This window comes from Neocloeon triangulifer, unplaced genomic scaffold, assembly GCF_031216515.1.
Source record: "Neocloeon triangulifer isolate White Clay Creek 2 clone unplaced genomic scaffold, ASM3121651v1 ptg000017l, whole genome shotgun sequence".
Lineage (NCBI taxonomy): Eukaryota > Metazoa > Arthropoda > Insecta > Ephemeroptera > Baetidae > Neocloeon > Neocloeon triangulifer.
In genome coordinates, this window is record NW_026775559.1 from 4,074,392 (window position 1) to 4,094,005 (window position 19,614).

At 37.5% G+C, this 19,614-nt stretch overlaps 1 protein-coding gene across 5 annotated transcripts in view; it reads right to left on the minus strand.

The window, feature by feature from the left end:
- LOC132203159 (lachesin-like) overlaps nucleotides 1-19,614 on the minus strand; it is a 96,034-nt gene that overhangs the window by 17,857 nt on the left and 58,563 nt on the right. For 4 of the 5 annotated variants that reach the window (XM_059630697.1, XM_059630699.1, XM_059630698.1 and 1 more), the window contains one exon: nucleotides 15,646-15,714. In XM_059630697.1, coding sequence (XP_059486680.1) covers nucleotides 15,646-15,714 — 69 coding nt within the window. Of the gene's footprint in view, nucleotides 1-15,645; nucleotides 15,715-16,263; nucleotides 16,353-19,614 lie in introns of those variants that run through there. The other variant, XM_059630701.1, reaches the window with a different exon arrangement.

Consider the following 19,614-nt stretch of genomic DNA (forward strand, 5'->3'; position numbering starts at 1 on the left):
TGACTATTAAATATGATAAACAGCCAGTTTTGTTAAATTAAAATTTACGTGCTGGTGAAAATTCAAAATTCAACACAAAAAAAGGGAATTTTTAGTCTGAAATTTCAATGAAAAATTCCCAGGTATTAATAATTCATTTTTAAGAAAAACGTTCTTGTTTACATAATAATAAAAATAATAATAATAAATAATAATTTTTTTTAATTATCAATTTTCATGATAAAAAAAGATTTTGGAGTACATAAATAGTAAAACTTGTCAGATATTAAGGAGGCTAAGAAAGGGCCCAAGCAATTTTGCTCAAAATTTCCAAAATTTCGTAGTCTACATAAAAAAAAAGTTATAAAATGTGGTAAAAATTATAAAGTGCAGAGATATGTGGGGAACTTTTTGACCTATTTAAACAAAGCAAGAGACAAGATTTGAGACTCCTCCCGGCAACAATAAAAAAATGCACTGATTTGACTACATCTTATAGCGAAAATCTGATTGGTTTTACAATAATTAAAAAGAAATCAAGTGTCTGCCACAATAATATTTGATTTACAATGCAAATTTATTTCAACAAAGCGAGTTTGCTCCATTTTGTTATATGCTCTTGACACAAAAGAGAGCTTTCAATTTCCGATCAATCAAATAGAAAGTGGAAAAACTAAAACACTTGAGCGCATTTTCTCCGATTTGACTTTGGAAAATTTCCATCCGCCGCTACTCTATCTCTCTCTTGTACATATACATAAAAAAGCAGCAGACGAAGCAAGAAAGAAAGAACTGAAGGGAAGCGAGAATAAGGAATTGGGGCGCCGATTTGCTCCCTCCCCAGCTGGTTTTTTTTTTGGTTGGCGTGTATATATTTTTTCCCGCAAGAGCAGGCGAACGCGGGCGCGTTGTTAGCTTTTTGCAGTCGGAGGTCTGCTGCATTAGGGCGGCAGAGAGAAAGGCCTCGGGCACTCGAGTTACAACGAGGCACTGACGGAAACAATTTGTATACAAGCGGCACCACCGGCGGGCACAAAATATAGATAGTTTCTGTCAATAACTCGCCGGCGTAATGCACCGGCGCTGCAAGTTTGTTGTTTTTACGGCGTGTGACCGCAAGCGAACGAGTCGGCGGAGCAGCTGCCGAAACCAGCAAATAGATAAATAAATAACCGGCAAACACTCTCGCCTCGGGAAAGACGGCGAGTGGCGAAACACTGCGGCTTTTCACTTTTCCACCACTGGAGGAAAAGAGTTTAAGCGAATAAAGGAAGAGCCACTTTGGAAATGAGCTAAATCGGCCCTCGGGGCATTTTGAGCACGCGGCCACATTAAGAAGTCGTTTGATGACGTCGACCCGACTGATGTTTATAAATATTTTCACTACAGGTCACAAAACCAACATTAAAGCCTAACAAAGCAAGAATTAAAAGGAGATATAATCGTTTATGCACAAAACTTCCAGATTATTAGAAGTTCATTATCATTTTTAACATAAAAAAATTATTCATTAATATGTTTTTCATCAAGGCTCACCAAGGTGGAAGGTTCTTTTTTATTTTGAAATTTTAGCAAGTGTCTTTTTGAATAAAAATACAATACTCCCCTCTCAAAAATTTTTATCCAATGTTAAAAAATATTTGTGTAAAATAACGAAACATTGATTAAATTTTGCAGATTAACATTTCTTTTCTTTATAGTACGGTTATCATTGATACAAGCGCCGATTCTGTTTCTTTTTCATTTTTTAATAAACTTGTGAGGAAATTTCGTTTTAAAGTCATAAAATGATGTTACAAAGTTGAACTCATGAAATTTCATTAAAATAATGTCATCAACCCACGATATTCCAAGGAATTATTTTAACATTTTTTTGATGAAAGAGTTTTTCTTGGACGTAATATTTGTACATATCCTCAAGCAACATTTCCTTATTGAAATATCACTCTCTTTTCAGCTGACGGCAGTTTTAAAGACGTTTGTTTCCTTTCGCAAAAAGTGTGTTTTACAGAAAATCTCACAACTTTTTCACTCAAGCGACGATCTTCTTAAGGAAAAAATGAGACACTGAGGTTGAAAATTTCTGCAAAAACTCTTGAAATTCACTCGAGAACAAAGTTTTGGTGGAGAAAAAATGTCTCAAAAGGAATAATGAATCTCGACTCGTTTCTTTTTCTGTGGGCGGGTTCTAGAATAATTCTATCTCAGCGTCGACGACGGAAAGAAGCATAAGAGATGTTTATAATAATGGCAAACACTTAAAATTATTACTGCACACGCGACGAGCTGTGTGTTGTTGTTGCTGAATCGAGTCGTTGAGGAGTAATTTCGCGCAGCGTCGACGACGACGGCGTGCTCCTTTGTCAACAACTCTCGGCAAAATCAAGCTGTTCTTACGCTTTAAAAAGCTTGTTTTTTTTCTTCTGCTGCAAACTTTTTTCGCCTTCTTTCACACTAGCTTTTTAATCTGCTTGCAACCGCGAACAACGAAATAAAGAAAACACGCTGGCTTTTGTGTCGACTCCTTCGACTCTTCTTTCTCGAATATCTTGCAATCTTTGCATTTACTCAACACAAGAGACAATAGAATCCTGCTCGAACACGGGATTTTCTAACAAAGACTTGCTTTGAAAACTCCGAGCATTTTCTTTATTATTATCCAATGTAATAAATAAAATGCAAGTTCAGTCATTAGTTTATTTTCTTAATTAGGGTAAGATGAGAAAATTTTGCCAAATAATTCTATCAATTAATTACTTTTATATTAATATGTCTGCTTGTTGAGACAATAGAAGAATTAAATTTTAATATTTTTTAGCTCTTAGAGTTTCAAAATCCAAATTAATTAAGAAGAAAAATATTTTGAAGGGATATATTGTTTACTCTTGAGTCATAACTTTGAAAGTGATGGTTTTTGGCCAAAACACTTTGCAGGGTCAAGAAATTTAGCATTTGCGCCACGACCACACACGTGTCTTCTTTTATAAAAATTAAAGCGAGCGATGCAGCGACCCGACTGGTGCAGAAATATATTCCCTTCGATTTGAACTCAGTCGTGTATTGAATTCGGGCTGCTGCTGCGGCTCTGTTTAATCCCCAAATGTAATCTCGGGAATAACGGATTCCATCGCTCGAAGCCATAAATTCAGCCAAGACGCCTCGCGTGCGTGCGTAATAGAGCAGCCGATTTTAAAAGGAGCCAATGAGACAAACATAAATCCATCCCTCGCAAGTCCCAAGGGAGCTCTGCGCACATGTTCCCAGCCACTATTCGCACCCCTGATTTTTTGACCTCGGGCGCAGTCTGTTTTTTCTTCTTTTTACAGAGTTGCTGGGGTTAATGCTGATATACGACGGAATTGGATTCTTGTATTTTCAAGGGGAGACGAACCGGAGCAAAGAATCTTGGTACAGGGATCGATGATTTTCTAAAATATTAATTTTTGATGGTATGGCTGATTATGATGTATTAATTATGTTTTTAATAACGACTGGCGCGACTTTACCTTTTATTATTCATCTCAAATTTCATCATACCTCATACATATCATTAATAATGAATTTGTTACAAGAATTCGTTAAAGACTTGATGGAATTCTCTTACATAGCAATTTTTTTTATTGTAAATTGAAATTTATAAAAAAAATTATATTTTTGTAAATGTTAGATGCACTGATTCGTTATTTATTTAGTATTATTATTGATGTTTATCTATTTACAAGATGATTAATTTCAAAATTGTTTATAGGATAATATAACTTATTAAATGAAATATTTTACTGAAAAATATTAAAAAATAGGAATTACTAAATAAAAATTGTTTCGTTTATAAAATTATAACTTAGTTTTGGAGATATTAAAAATTGCACGGTATTTTTTTATACATCATTTCAAGGGGCCAACGAAAAAGTTTCATCTTTCGGAAGCGCTGCAAAATCGACAGCTCTACCGACGACTTCATTTTTTGCGCTGGGCAAATCTCTTTCTCATTCTCTGCGGGGCGCGAATCTGGCCGTCAGCGCCAGCCGGGGCTGAAAAATGCCCTCGGTCCCCTAGTGTAAGTCCAGGGCTCAAAACACACCGGCTGGTGAGTGTGGAACAATAAGAGCAGGGATCTCTCTCTCTCGCCACCCAGCAGGGCGTTTGACTCGCAGGTTATTCCTGAGCCCACTCAAATAAATTGCGCCAAGATTGCCGAGTTAATCTGGTGAGGATCACACGCATCTCGGTGATTTATCTCAACAAGAATAGCGACTATTACGCCCGCCCGGCTGCAGTGAGTTGCTACCAGAGGGATGTGCGCCCAAGTTGGGGTGTCAACCGCCGTCGCCAACCCTGCCAGAAAACAACAAGCTAACTCCTTTTGCCACCAGATAAAACCCTCCGATTTCACATAGTCTTGGGAGAGAATTTCTGCGTTTGTTCTGCAACTGACTTTATCTTTAAGATATAAAGTATTTTTATTTTAAAGTAATTACAATTTTGATTTCAAATGTTTCAGAAAAAAAATTTTGCTACAGTCAAAAGTTAAAATTCAAAGATAATTTTAAAAAATAGGTATAAAATTAAAATTATTTTGCTGACAAATTGAATTCTTATTGAGAAAGATTTGTTGATCTAAAATAAAAAAAACTGTGAACAACATACAAACAGAGTTGAACCAAAATGTAAACACTGCCGACAGGCTTTTTTTAATCACAATTTGCATGCGAATCGCCAGAAGGTTTTGTTTGGGTTGTTTCCCTAGCTCTGCTTCATCGTCGAAGAGATCGAATTGATTCGATTTTTCGGCTGTTTGATGTTTGCTTTGCCGGAGACCGTCAAACATCACACGCTGGCTTGTGTTTTCCCGGCAAAAAATCATCACGAATTCAAATGCGTGAAAATCGTTGTGCAAACACAGCAGATCGGCGAGAGGGGATCGCGTAAATATATAAGAGGAGGAAATGCCCGGAAAATCACGCGGCCAAAGTAAACAGTGATTTGCTCGCACCAAAAAGATAAACAGCGGTCGAGGAGGGCTGCCATTTGAAGGACTGCTGCTGATCCCACTTCTCGTGATGCTGCTCGTAAAATAAAATAAAGCAGACGGAGAGCCGGCAGCCGAGCAGAAGAAGAGCGAAGAGCAAATAAAAAGCAACGACGTGCGATCTCTTTAAGGCAATCAATATAAGAAAGAAAAAGCCCTGCGCCAGCACGTGGCTCTGATATTAGAAAAGCCCGCGGCTCTTCATTTCAAAGGAAATATTTTCTTGATCCCGGCGCGCTCTTTTGCTGAAAAATACACTCTCGGGCTGTTTGTGTGTTTACCGCACTCTCTTCAATTAAGCACCCTTTTTGTGTGTTGCCCTTTTCACCTCTTCAATCATCAGATGCGCGCCCCCTTTCGCCACCCCTTTCGTTGCAATAAAAGTAAAGTATGTTTTCTCCATATTCACCTTTCATCGCGCTCCGTTTCATCATCACTTTTTCATACGCTCGCCCTCCCGCTTTCTTTCTTCGCTTCTGCCCTTGCCCGTGTGAGTGTGCGAATGCATGAAAGATTATTTAATCTGCAACCGGCGAAAGAGACGTCAAGACAAAATACGCGTTCAAAGGGCTCGATAAGGCACGCGCTGAAAAATCCGCCGCCTCTGTGCCGTTAGCAAAAAAGAAGAGTTTCCACGTGCGGATGATTTTACTTTCCTTCAAAAGAAGAAAAAATTTGCGTCAAGAAAAATAAAAAACTAATTTAAACTAATTGTAAGAGCGAACACCTTGGGAAATATATATTTTAGCTGCTAATCCTAAAAAACCCTAAGAAACGAATGAGATTGCGGCAGAAACATTTTTGTAGCAAAAATGCATTATTAATTAATCATTTCACGAATTGGATTTTTTCACAAAAGTTGTTAGTTTTAACGGTTTTAAGAGATCTTTAAACTTTCGCTGTAACTTTGCATTTGTCATTCATTTTAAGAGTGGCTACCGTCTTCTTCTTTCCTCTTTGCAAAACTTCCTTCAATTTCACTTTTGCCGTCCTAAAAGTTATAACGGCATCTCAATTTTCCTCTACCAAAGACTCGCAGGCAAAGTTTCGAGAGCTGCCACGACGATTTGTTTTCAAAATCTCGTAATTAATATTTGATTGTTAAAGCGTGGCGCGCACTTTCGATTGTCACGCTTCTCTCCTAATTGGCAATTAATTAGACAAAAAAAAAAACTCGCAGGTAAAGCGAAAGTTTTGACGATTTTCTCCGTCGAAGATGACAATGTTTGTTAATTACGGACTTTTTAATGGCGGCCGCTGCTCATTAAGATTGCAAACAAGCGTTTTGTGGAGGCGCCCCTGCTCTCATAATCGGAAACAGGTCTCTCTCTCTCTCTTTTGACCGAACCGCAGAGCTAAATTGGCCGTCACAAATTGGCCGAGGAGCAGCAGCAGTTTCCGCTACGCTCGAAAGACGTCGTTTTTCGTCTGCAGGTCACGTCGCGCGCGCTGCAAAAATGGGAACCTGCAGTGCAAAATATATCTGCATCCACCTCCGGCAGCTCGCAAATAGCTGAGGAAATTGAATTAAGCCACTGCGGCAGACCGCGCGAGTGCATTTTCCTGCCAAAGTGCAACATCTCCGGGGGCGCATTGCCGCGGCGACTGCAAGAACAAAAAGCGCACACGCTCTTGATTGTTGGTGTTTCTCACTGCTGGCAGCTACCACTCTCGGACATCGGAATACAACATTTTTTGCCGGCAGCGCGTGCCACTTTTCGATGCACTCGTGGAACGAGGGCAACTGGGGCTGTCAATAGGACAAGAAGTGCCACTATAGGAAGGCCGTGCTCAAGGTTTCCATTGTACATTTCAGATAAAGAAAAGCCTCGAAAAAAAGGAAAATAATATATTTCTATATAAATCTCTTTTAAAAATAATAATAATATTAAAATTTGAATGATTTTGATTAACGATTTAACTAATGACAAAACCCTAGGGCCTGACCGTAGGTCGCCTTTTCAAGTCAGTGTTGTCCTTTTTTCAATTTTCACTTGCAACCTAATACATAATTTATGAGATGTTCAGTTACAATTTAAAATTTAATCTCATAAAATAACATGCATAATTGTCTATTTCCTATTTTTTTTTCAATTGATTTTCCAACAATTGCCATTTCTTTTTACGAAAAAATATTTTTAATACTTAAATGTAAATTAAATTTATTTGTCCTTCTCCTTATCTAGTTATTTTTTTTATTATATTAAATTTAATTTAACCGCAACGTCAATGAAGAATTAGATTCAAAATCAAGCAATTCTTAAAATTCCTTGTGTTTTGGTGTTTCTGTTCACTGAAGAATTTTTGCAGAAGAAAACAAAACGAAATTTGTTACAAATCTGATAATTACATGAAAAGCTATTTTCTTATAGTTTAGAATTAATATCAAGTACGCAATGTCGTTTGCTAAATTTTCAGTGGGGGATAATTTGCACCAGCTTAAGGCTAGCTTGCAGGATGATGATCTCGCGATCGGCGAACGTACACATTCACCCTCACTTGCTTGCTCACTCGTCGAATCCGCGACCATCCATCACACTCGTCGGCGAAAAAGCGGCAGCTGTTCGATTACTCGGCACATAATAAAATATTACACCATCATCATCATCGTGCATGTTTGGCAGGGGCGCTTCTTCTTCGCTCTCTTTCTGCTTCTTGTGCGTGCGTCAAAATGGCTTGACGATTATTGATGTTAGCGTCTCGCTCTACATTACTGCAAAAGCTTCAGAAAGCAGCACGGGATGAACACGCCCTAAATGCAGCCAGTTTGAACCCATCATTAATTATCTTCACCGTCCATCCGCCGTCAATCGGCGCGACCCGAACACGTGAATTCGCGAGAGGCCGCAGATTGGCACATACGCAGCCAATTACTCTCCGGCGAGCGCAATCTCCTCCAGAGAGAGTCGCGACCGAATTAATTATTCACTCGCCGCTGGGATGAGACGAGCCGTGTGCACCGACTCGGGTATAACACACAAGTTTCCTGTCCGACTTGACCTGTTAATTTTTCATGCGCCCGTCTTGCCAGTTTTGTCAACTTCAGTGGTCTCATTACATTACGGCCGGTCATAAAGTGGCTGGGGAGAAATTCTTACCTTTCCATTTCGCAGATGAAATTTTTGCTCAAATTCGGTTCGGGCCGAAAAAGCACAGAGCTGGCTTTTGTTGTAGTTTATAAATTAATAATTTAATAATTATTATAGTTTCTGATGTAATATTGTATTAATTGCTTTTTTTACACTAGTAAACGCTATTTATCACAACTTATTTTTTTTTAGTTTTTTTTTTTAGTCTTCTGTTGTTTCTTCAAATTTGGAAATTTTTTACTCCGTATTGATCAACAAGAATAATTAACTTGAGGATGACAAGGAAAACTTTTTTTTTTTTGCTGTGTATTATCATGACTGTATCGAATAGAGAAGAAATGAATAAAAATAAATGCCAAAACAGAGTCCTCATCTGAGTTTTTTCCCAAGCAAAAGAATATTAAAATGTCGTTGATTCTGGTAATATAAAACTGAAATAAATTATAACGCAACTTAATTTTTTGATTTGGCAAAAACTTACAAATTATGTTTGTCCCCTTGATTGATAAAATGATTTTTTTTAGTTCAATGGAATTCCATTCTTTTTTTCTACAAAATCACTTGCTCTTTACTATCGCAGCAATACCACTCACTATTATGAATGAGCATTGCCAAAGAGTAAAATAAGGACTATTAGTCCCCGTTCTGCCAGGTTTTCATGTTCAAGCAGCAGGTAGCGATTTCACACCTCAAGATGCGATTCAGGCAGAGGGGTGAAGCCGGACAATCGACTCGGTATTGAGGTACACAGGCATGGGTGCCCCCACTTTTTACTCTCTTTTTCGTCAGGTAAAAAATTGGTACAGCGAGCAGATAATTATTATAATAAATATTTTTAATATTCATAATATTAATATTAAGAAAAATCTCACTGCATTACATAGGCATAAAGTGATATTTAATTTTTTTTAATTTTCTCTGTTCTTGACAGGGCATAAAACTCACGCACCGCTCAAGGTTGTTTTTCACCTCAGCTAGGTCTATTGTCCGTCATCCCCCTGATATGGGGCCCGAAATCTCCACTACCTTCTGCTTAACCATGATATCCTGGCCACAAGTGCAAGTTTTAGGGACTACGATTTTAAGGACTAAAAAGTGTACATGATTGTAAGTGATTGACCGAAGTTTTACCAAAAATATTAAAATTGCTTTGAAAATATTATATAATCTTGCTTTCAAAAATTTTAACTCGTACATTTTTAGGACAGAAGCATAAAATTATTTTTATTAGTTTAATTCAAACAAGATTTGATAGCCATCTCATGAAAGATGCATAAAATATTTGGAAAATGAAATAAATCTTTATGTATTTAGTTGCAAATTATGTTTGCTCACAATCATTATATTTCAAGAGATTTTGTTTATGTTGAATTATCCGTTCTGTGGCCAATAATGAAGGTTCCGATGGCTTGAAACGAGCAGAAACGTGTGCAAAAATATTTATTCTTAATTTATTAACTCGTAGTAATGAGAATGTCCCGAATACTTTAAGCCTGACGCTTGAAAAAAACCTGTGACAGGTAAGAATTTTGAACAAACTTTATAGTATCAACCATGGTACTATGAAAGCGAAACTGGTGCCAGGAGAACATGTGTCTCAGTAGGTTCGACTGAAAAAGTTTAATATTTGCATTACCTTTTTGCATCATGTGCAGTTAATAAAATTTAAAAATTCTTTTAAGTAATATGCGCAAGCCTTATTCCTTAAGATTGCAATTAACGCCAAAAAACACATAACTAAAAATAATATTGCTATTAAAAGTTTTCAACGTGTTTTTCTTCTTTTTGCATTGAATGAACTGAATTTTGGAATTTTGTTTTAGGAAACAAAAAATTATTTTTCAAATTGCAGTAAAAAAATGAAAATTTGTATGAAACACTTATAAATTAATTTCTATCGTAGCAAAATTTATGTTCGAGATTCACACTGTATATTCCTTTGGTACCACGACGCATCGCTCAACTCTCTAAAATTGGCGCTTTTGCTGTTTCGACTACGAGAGCTCATTAACAACATGAGAACCTGTCTTGTGTCTCTTTCGCCGCCACCGAAATTCGTCATTTCCGAGCGTCAGAATTCGCTGACTGTTGCTAATTGTAATTAAGCAGACGCGTCTCGATTGCGCTGATATCAGCATAAAAAATGAGAAAATCGGATTTCGGGACCGCTTTCGCGTGGCAGGAAAGGGGATTTGGCGCCTTCGTACGTGACTGTCGGCACTATTTGCTCAACTAATATGAAAAAGACACATCGCGAGCACAGCAGTTGGGATTTTTCTCTGCAGATTTATTTGAAGAGGGATCCCATTATGCTCAATGGGAATTTAATTCTCGTGCATCGCTGAATACCATTCGTTTAGGCGTTCCATTTTATTATTTTCCATGTGCATGTTATCGGATTTTATTGAACTAAAAAGCGCGTAAAATTGCTTTTTAGTTTGCGAATACTGCCAGTAAATTCGAGCAAATTGAAAAATGTGATTTGAGTATTGCAAAGAGATAAAGATATAAACAGCCATTAGTGAAAGGAAAATAATGTAATTCTGCAGTTCCATAAAACTCAGGTGATTCAATACAAAGGAAAATACTTTAGATTTTATTGGTTTGTTCTCAAATTTAAGTATGTACTTCAGCAAGGTGCTTTCACTTGGTTTACGTTGTTACGAATCAAATAAGTAATCAATTAAGGAGTTGGAATTACGAATTATGACAGTACACTTTAATTGAAATAATTTTGATTATATTTATGGTGGATTTGAATATTTCTAGCAAAATCTCTGTTATTGATGTTACTTTTTGTAAAAAAATTAAATTTTTCCCTTCCAACAATTGTTTTTCTTGCTGTAAAAATGTTTTGAAACGATTTGGACTAAGAAAAACAATAAAAATAATTAATTATTTCGCATCACAAGATAATTTAAATGCGTGGAGGCCAAAGTAATAATATCATAAAAGGAAATGTGAACTCTTAATTGAGCTGTAGAAAGGAAGCTACAATAAATGAAGCTTTGAAGCTGCGAGATTCAGCTTTCTTAATTAAATAAAGGAGAGCGCTGTAAAAGGCACACAGTCGTTGCATATCTTTCTTACAATTATAGACATGAAGAACTATCAAGTGACAATTATAATTATAGTAGACGATCCTCCCCGGAACGGTCTCAATAAAGTTCCCTTGCAATTTGAAATAAAACGCTCTTTTACATGAAGGAAAGTCGCAGCAGGGAATAATTTTCTCCCCGTCGTTATTCGCATTCATTTGAATGTTCGCCAGCGCATCTTTGATGATAATTATTATTAAGATTGATGGCGTGTAATGGGCGCTTCTTCTTTAAGGTACGTCGAAGAGCAGCAGAATAACACGCACCCTTTAACACGGCCTCGTAAATGAAGCGCGGGACATTAAAATTAAACTGGCTGTTAATGCGACACGGGCCAATATGGGGGTCGTTATACGATGACATTTACAACAAAGGTGGGGCTGTCGGTGGCCGCACGCCAAGAGTCTTTTCCGACGTGACCTCCGCCTCCATTAATTTGTATCGCATCCCATGAGCAAGCAAAGGAAATGCATCTGAGAAGCGGCCAGGTGGGTTTGTGCTCTTTGCTCTCGGCCCTTGGCTGCTCAAAGATCAAACGACACCCCGCGCGTTCTCAAGTTCCTGAGCGCGCTGCCCTTTCTTTGCCAGTCAGTTATTGAGGCGCGGTCTGAGATGCACAAAGTGTTTGAGAATGCTTTGCCCGCGCAATCGAATAATCTTGCAGGCAAAAATTCCAATTTGGTCTTTTGCTTTGGATCTAACAACGCTTGGAAAATAATCTGCATATTAGTGAAATTTTTACTTGAATACATTCCAGTATTGGTGAAATAAGAAACAGATGTTTCGATTGCACAATTTAAGTATGAATTATTTGTAAAAGACTATTTTCACTTACGAATAGGTCCTTGTTCCTTGTGTAGAAATGTTTGGAATTTACAAGCAATTCCATATCAAAAATTTAATTTCAATGGGCATTATGATTATCATGATTTTAAGTACTTAATCTGACATGTAAAAAGAAAACTGGAATCCATCATGTATTTTTATTGTGCAACTGTTCCTTAATAGGTTAAGAATGTGTCATTTATTTGTATTATCTTATTTAATCAATATTTTATGATAAAATAAGAATTAATCAAGATATTTTTATACAAATGTTTGATCGAATATATAAAAATTTACCGATATTTAAAAAATTAAGAATAATAATTTTTTAAGTTTGAAATATTAAATATTATTAAAAATGCAACATACAACTGCATGTTAATTATACTTTATTTTTAGTTATAAAATTTTAAAAAGGAACAATTTAAACTGTAAATTTAAAGAAGCAATTACAATAAATTGTAGTCTCAAATTACTGTGCATTTTCATAAAAAAAAAAAAAAAAAATACGATGATTATTTCAAATCATGCCGAAAAAGTTTAGGGCCTAGAAACAATTTCCTCTACGACTTTGGAAAAAGAGTGCACATTAGGCGTGTAATACGGTTTCCAGGCTTGGTGGCTGCGTCGGGGGCGGGCGGTGCTGCGCGCGTGAAATATGCACTTGATCCACTTTAAATTCGCACTCGAGCCATAACTCAGGCACACATAGTTGGACCTCAAGGGGCCTAATTTAAAAGTTTTTCAGCCCAGTTTCAAGGGGGAGCCGGGGTTGACGATGATATAACACGGGCAAAACTCTCTGCTTTTATTCGACCTCGCTTTTGCGACTAATGAGCCAAGAGTTGATATTGCGATTTGCGAAGATTAAATTTCTGCGTGAAAAGATTTTCTTGGCCTACATTTTGATAATATTGCAGTAACTCTCGGTGCTGGTGAAAAGCAGAGGCAGGTTGCGCCGTGGCAGTAAATCTGAGCTGGTTAAACGCGCTCACTACTAACATGCGCGCGCCCTCATTAAGACGTCGAGATTCGCTAAATTAATAATGCGCACCGCAATTTATTCGGTGTGCAGCGCCAAGAAGCAGGGAAGTATGAAGAGATTTTCAGGTATAAACACTTTAGAAGGCAAAAATCAAGTGAAATATAAGTCCACATATTCAATTTTAAGTTAATTTACAAAAGCAACTCATCCCCTTAAGAGCTTAATTAAAGGCATGAACTATTTATATGATTTTTACTATATAAATTATGACTGAAGATAAAAAAAAATTGACCAATAAATGTTTTCAAAAGAGTATAAAAAATTCCATTTATCCACAATATTGGAGTTACATTAAAAAAATTGGAAGAAAATCAAGACTCTTAGCTATAAAGCTCTTTTGAGTTAGGTAGGGTTAAGCCCTGATGGAAATTTTCCGCTCTGATTTTCCCGTGAGCCGAGTGCACATATGGAACAACTCGTTTCAATATTTCCAGGCGCCGCAGCTGCTGGAAATTCGCGCAAGTGTGTGTTTGTTTTGCTTGGCTGCTGGCGTGGGGTTTAATTTATTAGGCCAGAGCCCACCCTGATACCTCTCAAGGTTCGGTATTGACTCAGGAAGTGTGTTTGGTCCCGGGAGGAATGCGAGACGGCCAGGTGCGCCATAACTTTGTGCCTGCGGTCCCTTCCGATCAAATGCCGCGACATTTTGTCCCTTTTGATTGGTCTCTGACCCCTCGAAGAATGAAGTTCATATTTGATCGCCACAAAATAGCAGGCACCATCTTCAATGTTGGGAAAAAAATAGGAATTTCATTTTTGCTCATGATTTAAAATTAATTGTGAAGAAGTGAGGAAAAGCTATATATAATATGTTTTGTGCTCTAATTGGATTTTTTATTTGCCGATTGCAGATAAAATTATTATAAAAAAATCCCCACTTAATAACACATCTGCGATGAAATTTTAGATAGCCGGGAAAAAAATTCTAGTTTATAAATTATCTTATTGAATATGCAAATTTTTCCACCTGATCAATACTTCACGCCCCACTTTTTGCTCGGTGCGCAAATATGAAATTCAATCAAATCAAGTGCAAACATTAAAATTCATCCGGGGCGTGTGTTCTCGCTCAATTTCCATTTGCATTGCTCTGCTGACACATCTCTAGAACAGAGATGTTCATAAAATATATATATTGAAAACAGTTTTTCTCTCTTTCCCGGTCCGACTCTCTCTCTCTCTCTCTCTCTCTCTCTCTCTCTCTCTCTCTCTCTCTCTCTCTATGTATGTGTATTATTGAATGGAAATATCAGCAATGCAGAACTAACCGACCTCTCGCCTCCTTTTTCCAAGCCAGCTATAGCTACACAAAAGAATTCAATATAGTGCAGAGAAGTGCGCTCTAGTAACATTCCAAACGGAGCACAGCAAAAGCTGCGACTATCTCGCAGGCAGATTCATTTCACCCGCGCACCACATTCCTCAATATGCATGACAAAAGCTGAGAAATCCTCTCGTCCTATTCCCGAGATCAAAACTTTTGATACACAGAAATTTCGTGGCAAATTTATGGGTGCCGGGCCAGGTCAACCAACGGTGAATGGTGGTTTGGTCTAGCTTGGAATTTAATTTTGATGAAGCACCCGACAATTTGAGTATTAAAACTGATGGCACTGATTGCATATATCTTGTTCATTATCATCTTAAATTGCCTACTTTTGCATTTCCTATATTCTAATAATAATTGGGTTGAGATTCCTTTTTGTCAAAGATTTTACAAGCAACCTTATTAAAAAAATAAAAATAGTTGGGGGGATTCCTGAGGGTTTCATTGAATTATTTATCAAAAAGGCATCACCACCAGCAGATTTTGCTAAAATATCCAAGATCAAAAAGACCCCATACGCCGTAAATTTTTTATCTTTTTAATTATCCAAAACTTTTCCCTTTACCTACATCATATTTAGTAATGAAGCAAGAAAACAGAGTAGACTTTAGAATCTTCCTGATTAGATATTTGATTAAAATTTTTCTACATTGTATTAATTCTGTATATTTATGTTTTAGTAATAAATTCAGTTGAATTTAAACCATTATTTTTCTAATCATTTCCAACAAATAAATCTGTCGATTTTTTTATCATAACCGCTATATTAGAAAAAAAATGGTAAAATTGTATAACTCGTTGATCACAAATTGTCTCAGAATTTTAAAACTTTGAACATTTGAATAAATTTTAGTTGAAATTATCGGAGTTATAAGCTTGCAGGTAATGCGCTTAATTTGAAAAATCAGTGCATTTAACATCTTTTTTTTTGGTCCGAGTTTTGTGGAAGTAGGACGAGAGCGGAGGTGGATAAATGGACACAAAGCATAAAAAGGAATGGAGCCAAAAGTAGAAAAGAGGTCTTTGTTTTACGGGCATCTTTTATTCATCGCCTCTAAGAGATATAAAAGTGGGATCACCAGGGATGGCGATATTGTGCATGCTCTCTCGCTCCTGTAACTCTTTCCCGCCTTCTTTCTCGTCCTTTCTCTTTTTCCGCGTGCGAGCGCGCGAGGTGTGTTTTAACGAAATTACCAGCTTGCTCGATGTAATATAAATTTTTTGTTTGCTCTCCTTTCTATGTATGTACTCACCGTCGCTGAACTCCTGCAGCTCCGAGAGAGGAATCCCGTTGACGTCGCCCTCTGCCTGCTTTTTGCCGCCTGCAACAAAACAAGCGCAAATTCGATCAATCAAGTGTCAAATTGTCAACTCGCGAGGAGAAAGAGATCGAGTCTCGCACAGGTGTGCCTGCAGGAAATTTGGCGAGACGATGCTGCGTATTAAAATTTCGCAGCAGTGCTTTTAAATTAGATTTTGCTCGACCCACGCGCAACGATCAAGTAAAGCAATAATCTTTTAAAGATCACTAATAAAAATATGGACGAATAAAAGTTGTACTTGAAAACTTATCTTTTTCATCAGCTTGCCCATTTGAAGTATTAATAAAATTAGTATAATTAATTATATAATATGTTGTTATTTGATTAACAATTAATGACATTCGCCTTTGCAAAAGATTTGTCACATAATTAAGATAATATTTTTTTTTTCGATCTTTCGGTGAATAACTAAAATATAAAATAAATTGGGAATTTCAAAATGGGAAATAATAATGGTCGCAAGCCTTGAATAAAGCTGTGGGAATTATCCGATTATTGGATGTTGGCAACAATAAGCCATAAGATTTTATCCAAACAAGGGTGCTTTACAGGGCCAATAAATCCGTCCGAAGCGTTGGCAAGAGCTATCTGGAGAGGCGATGAATAATTGAGTGAGAGGGCTTTGTGTGCGCTGCACTCGGTCCGCCGATGCAACGGTGGCCACGGGCGAGATGCATTTGGCCGTGATTGCCGGGCTGGTGCACAAACACGAGGTCAGCAGGCATCAATCGGGCCATTATCGCCCCGCGCGAGCGCCGACAAACAGCCCGCCATTGTTGTTTAATGCACCAATTATCAACTCTTGTCCGACACAGGGCGTCTCTCTCTCTCTCTGAATAAATAGCGCGCCGCTTTCAACAAGGCTGATATTTAGCAGTGCGGCGGACGGACGGCACCGACCGTAAAAATTATAGTGACACATGCCCGCCGCCGGCAAATGGCTAATTTCGCGAGTGCCGCTTACAAAGTGGCGCGTTTGTTGCGTGTGAGTTATTGTAGTGACCGCGGCTGAAACGAGACAATAAACGGGTTAATAATGGAGCGAGGAGAAACTAGGGTGTTTCGAGGATAGGCCAGGGTACGTCAAAATTTTGGTTAAAAATGTGACTAAAACATGATCTAATCTGATTTAATTGGTTAAAAAATAGCAAGGTTTAAAAAAAATCGGTGATTCAATGGTAAAATTTTGGTTTTTCCTTATTTTTTAAACAATTATTTTAAAATTTTCTGGTTTTACTTCGAATTTTCAGTTCTCATAATATATCATTTTATTTCAATGTTCTTTCTTGGTTGCCATATTAGTAAATCCAATGAAATAAAATAGCTTAACAATTATTCTGACAGTATTTTAGTTTAACTGTAGCATATGTATCAAAATGGTCACAAAAATATTAAAAGCGAAGGAATAATGTTTTTAGAGAAACAATGATAAGTCGATAAAAGCCAGCAAGCTTTTCCTAAAACTTCGGAAATGAAAAAGACTGCACATTCACCTCAGTCAGAGAGCCTTTTTTATTATTTAATTTTTCAATTTAATATAGTAGAAATTGAATTTTATTTCTATATTGAGCAATGAGAGGTTTAAAAAAATTATCTTACTATTAGTGGTTTTCTTATTCAAATTTTTTTCATTTCAGATTGCTCTCCTCCTCCGATTTCAACATTATTTTCCCTTCTTGACATCCTTCCCTAAGCTTGAAATAATTCCTGCGCCACCTTCAAAGACTTTTGGAGGCGTTAAGATGAAAGAAAACTTTCCGTGCTTAGAAAAACAATCATCTCGAGGGAGGGCTTTGATGATTTCATATATATCCCACACGTCAATTCCAAGTCCCAAAGATAAATTTCTCCGGTCACATTTTGCCTCAGACCCGGGTCTCTAGGCGAGCGTTTGTGTTTCCGACGCGGCGCGAAATTGATATCAGTGTTAAGCCTTTAGTACCCAAACTGCCGGTTGATGGACATTTCGCGCTGATGGGGAATTAAGATGGCGAGAGGGAGAGAAGCGAGCGAGCGAGCGTCATAAAAGTTTTCTCCCAGGAAAAACAACTACAATAATAATAACTGGGCGTCACGCCGGCAATATCGCGGCGCTGTGACATGTGTCAGCCGCAAAGATGCTTTGTGAGCGCCCAAGCGCCCGCAAAGCGACGCGGCAGCCCGAGCAGTGGGAAGCGGAGCACCGGCCAAAAAAGAAAAGCGCCGCCGCCGCTTAACCCTTGCTCTCGCGAAATGAGCTTTTGGCCCGATTGTTTTCCGCAGAGAGGTGACGCGTAAAGTTGATCTTTTCATACTGGGGCAATGTCGTTTGTTGGAAAATTCTCTTTTAAAGGTAAAAGCGGAAACGTCGAGGCTTTTTCGCCGATCTCCTATTCTTTCACAATTACAAAAAGCACACGAGATTGGTTTGGTTGTGAGCAAATTCGCATATTCTAAGAAGAAAAATTTAAAGAATTGTAATGTTTTTTGGATATAATTTTTTTAATAAAAAAAAAATTGCTACTTTTTAAAGAGTTTCTTCAAAAGTTTGATTTTCACTGAAAATTTTGGATGATTTGGTAGCTGATTTTCCCGTAATCCAGACTATATAAACCAATAAAATATTTTTCAATCTCGACAACTTAAAAATAATTTAATCAAAATTATTCTAGAGCAATAATTTTAGAAATCTCCCGAATCAATCTATTGTAATTTAGAATGAAAAATGACGGTTAATTACTTTTACGCAGTTGTGATTTATTTGTTTTCTTTTGGAGGGAAAATAATTTACTGCTAGCACTGATAATAGCAACCCGTGTTATTAATGAAATGCACCGGCTATAAAATTTATCTTCGATTTCTTGGTTATGCAACTTGCTCCACACCATTGAGAGGCACGTTGCCTACTCAAATATTCGGAAGGCGACACGCTCAATTACAATAAGTTGCAAGTTCCAGGAAGTTGAATTTATTCACACGACTTTCCGTGGAAATTATGCTTAAAGATGTGGCTTGAAGAAGTGTTCTTGCGGCGCAAATCCCCGTTTTAAGCCGTTCAAGGCAGTTAAATTTGATTGGCTTGAGGTGAAAATTCACCCAGCCGCAGATCTCACGCGCGCCACTTTCCGCAAGAGAAACGAAATAATTCCGCTGATGGAACTAATATTCGCTGATGGCAAGCTCAAAAGGAAGGCGCCCTGCTCTTTACCATTCAAGGAGCAGCTTTGTGCTTCATTTTTCCACTTTGGCCTTTTCAAGCCCCTTTCATTTCGAGTTCTGAGGCGGCGGTCGTGTTTAACAAGAAGCAGCAGCCGAGTGAGAAAGAGCGCGCGGCGGGCGAAAAGAGCGAGAAAAGCACCTCTAAGCAGGTGTCTTTCTTTATCCCGCGGCGGCCACCCGTCCGCATCCATCTATCTTCGCCAGCCCGATTGCCACCCATTAAGTACAGCCACGCTTTTTATTTCCTTTGCGGCGGCTCTCGTGTGAAAACAAGACATTTATTTCCACTCTCCGACCGCCAGATTCTCAGACAAGAACTCTCGGAAAGGGGTTGATAGGTCTTACTTATTAATGTGATGATTTTATCCAATTATGGCCAGTAAATTAAATTTCTGATTGTAATTAAAATATTCAAGGATAAATTTTCTAGCAAGGAATTTTGCTACGTTTTTAAGTTTTTGTAAAAGGAAAGTAACACTAAAAAATTTATCTTTCAGGCATAGATTTGCTCCATTGTTGAATATGTGAAAGTTAACGATGTAATTTGTTATGATTCAATTATTTAATAAAAACAGGCTCATCCGTTTTTGTGAACGACAGTTGACTTTCAATTATTTGTAACATTTATTAAATTTTTAATAAAACAATGATAAAATTTGCATGTTTTTACCAAATTAAACTTCTTGATCTAAAAGAACTATT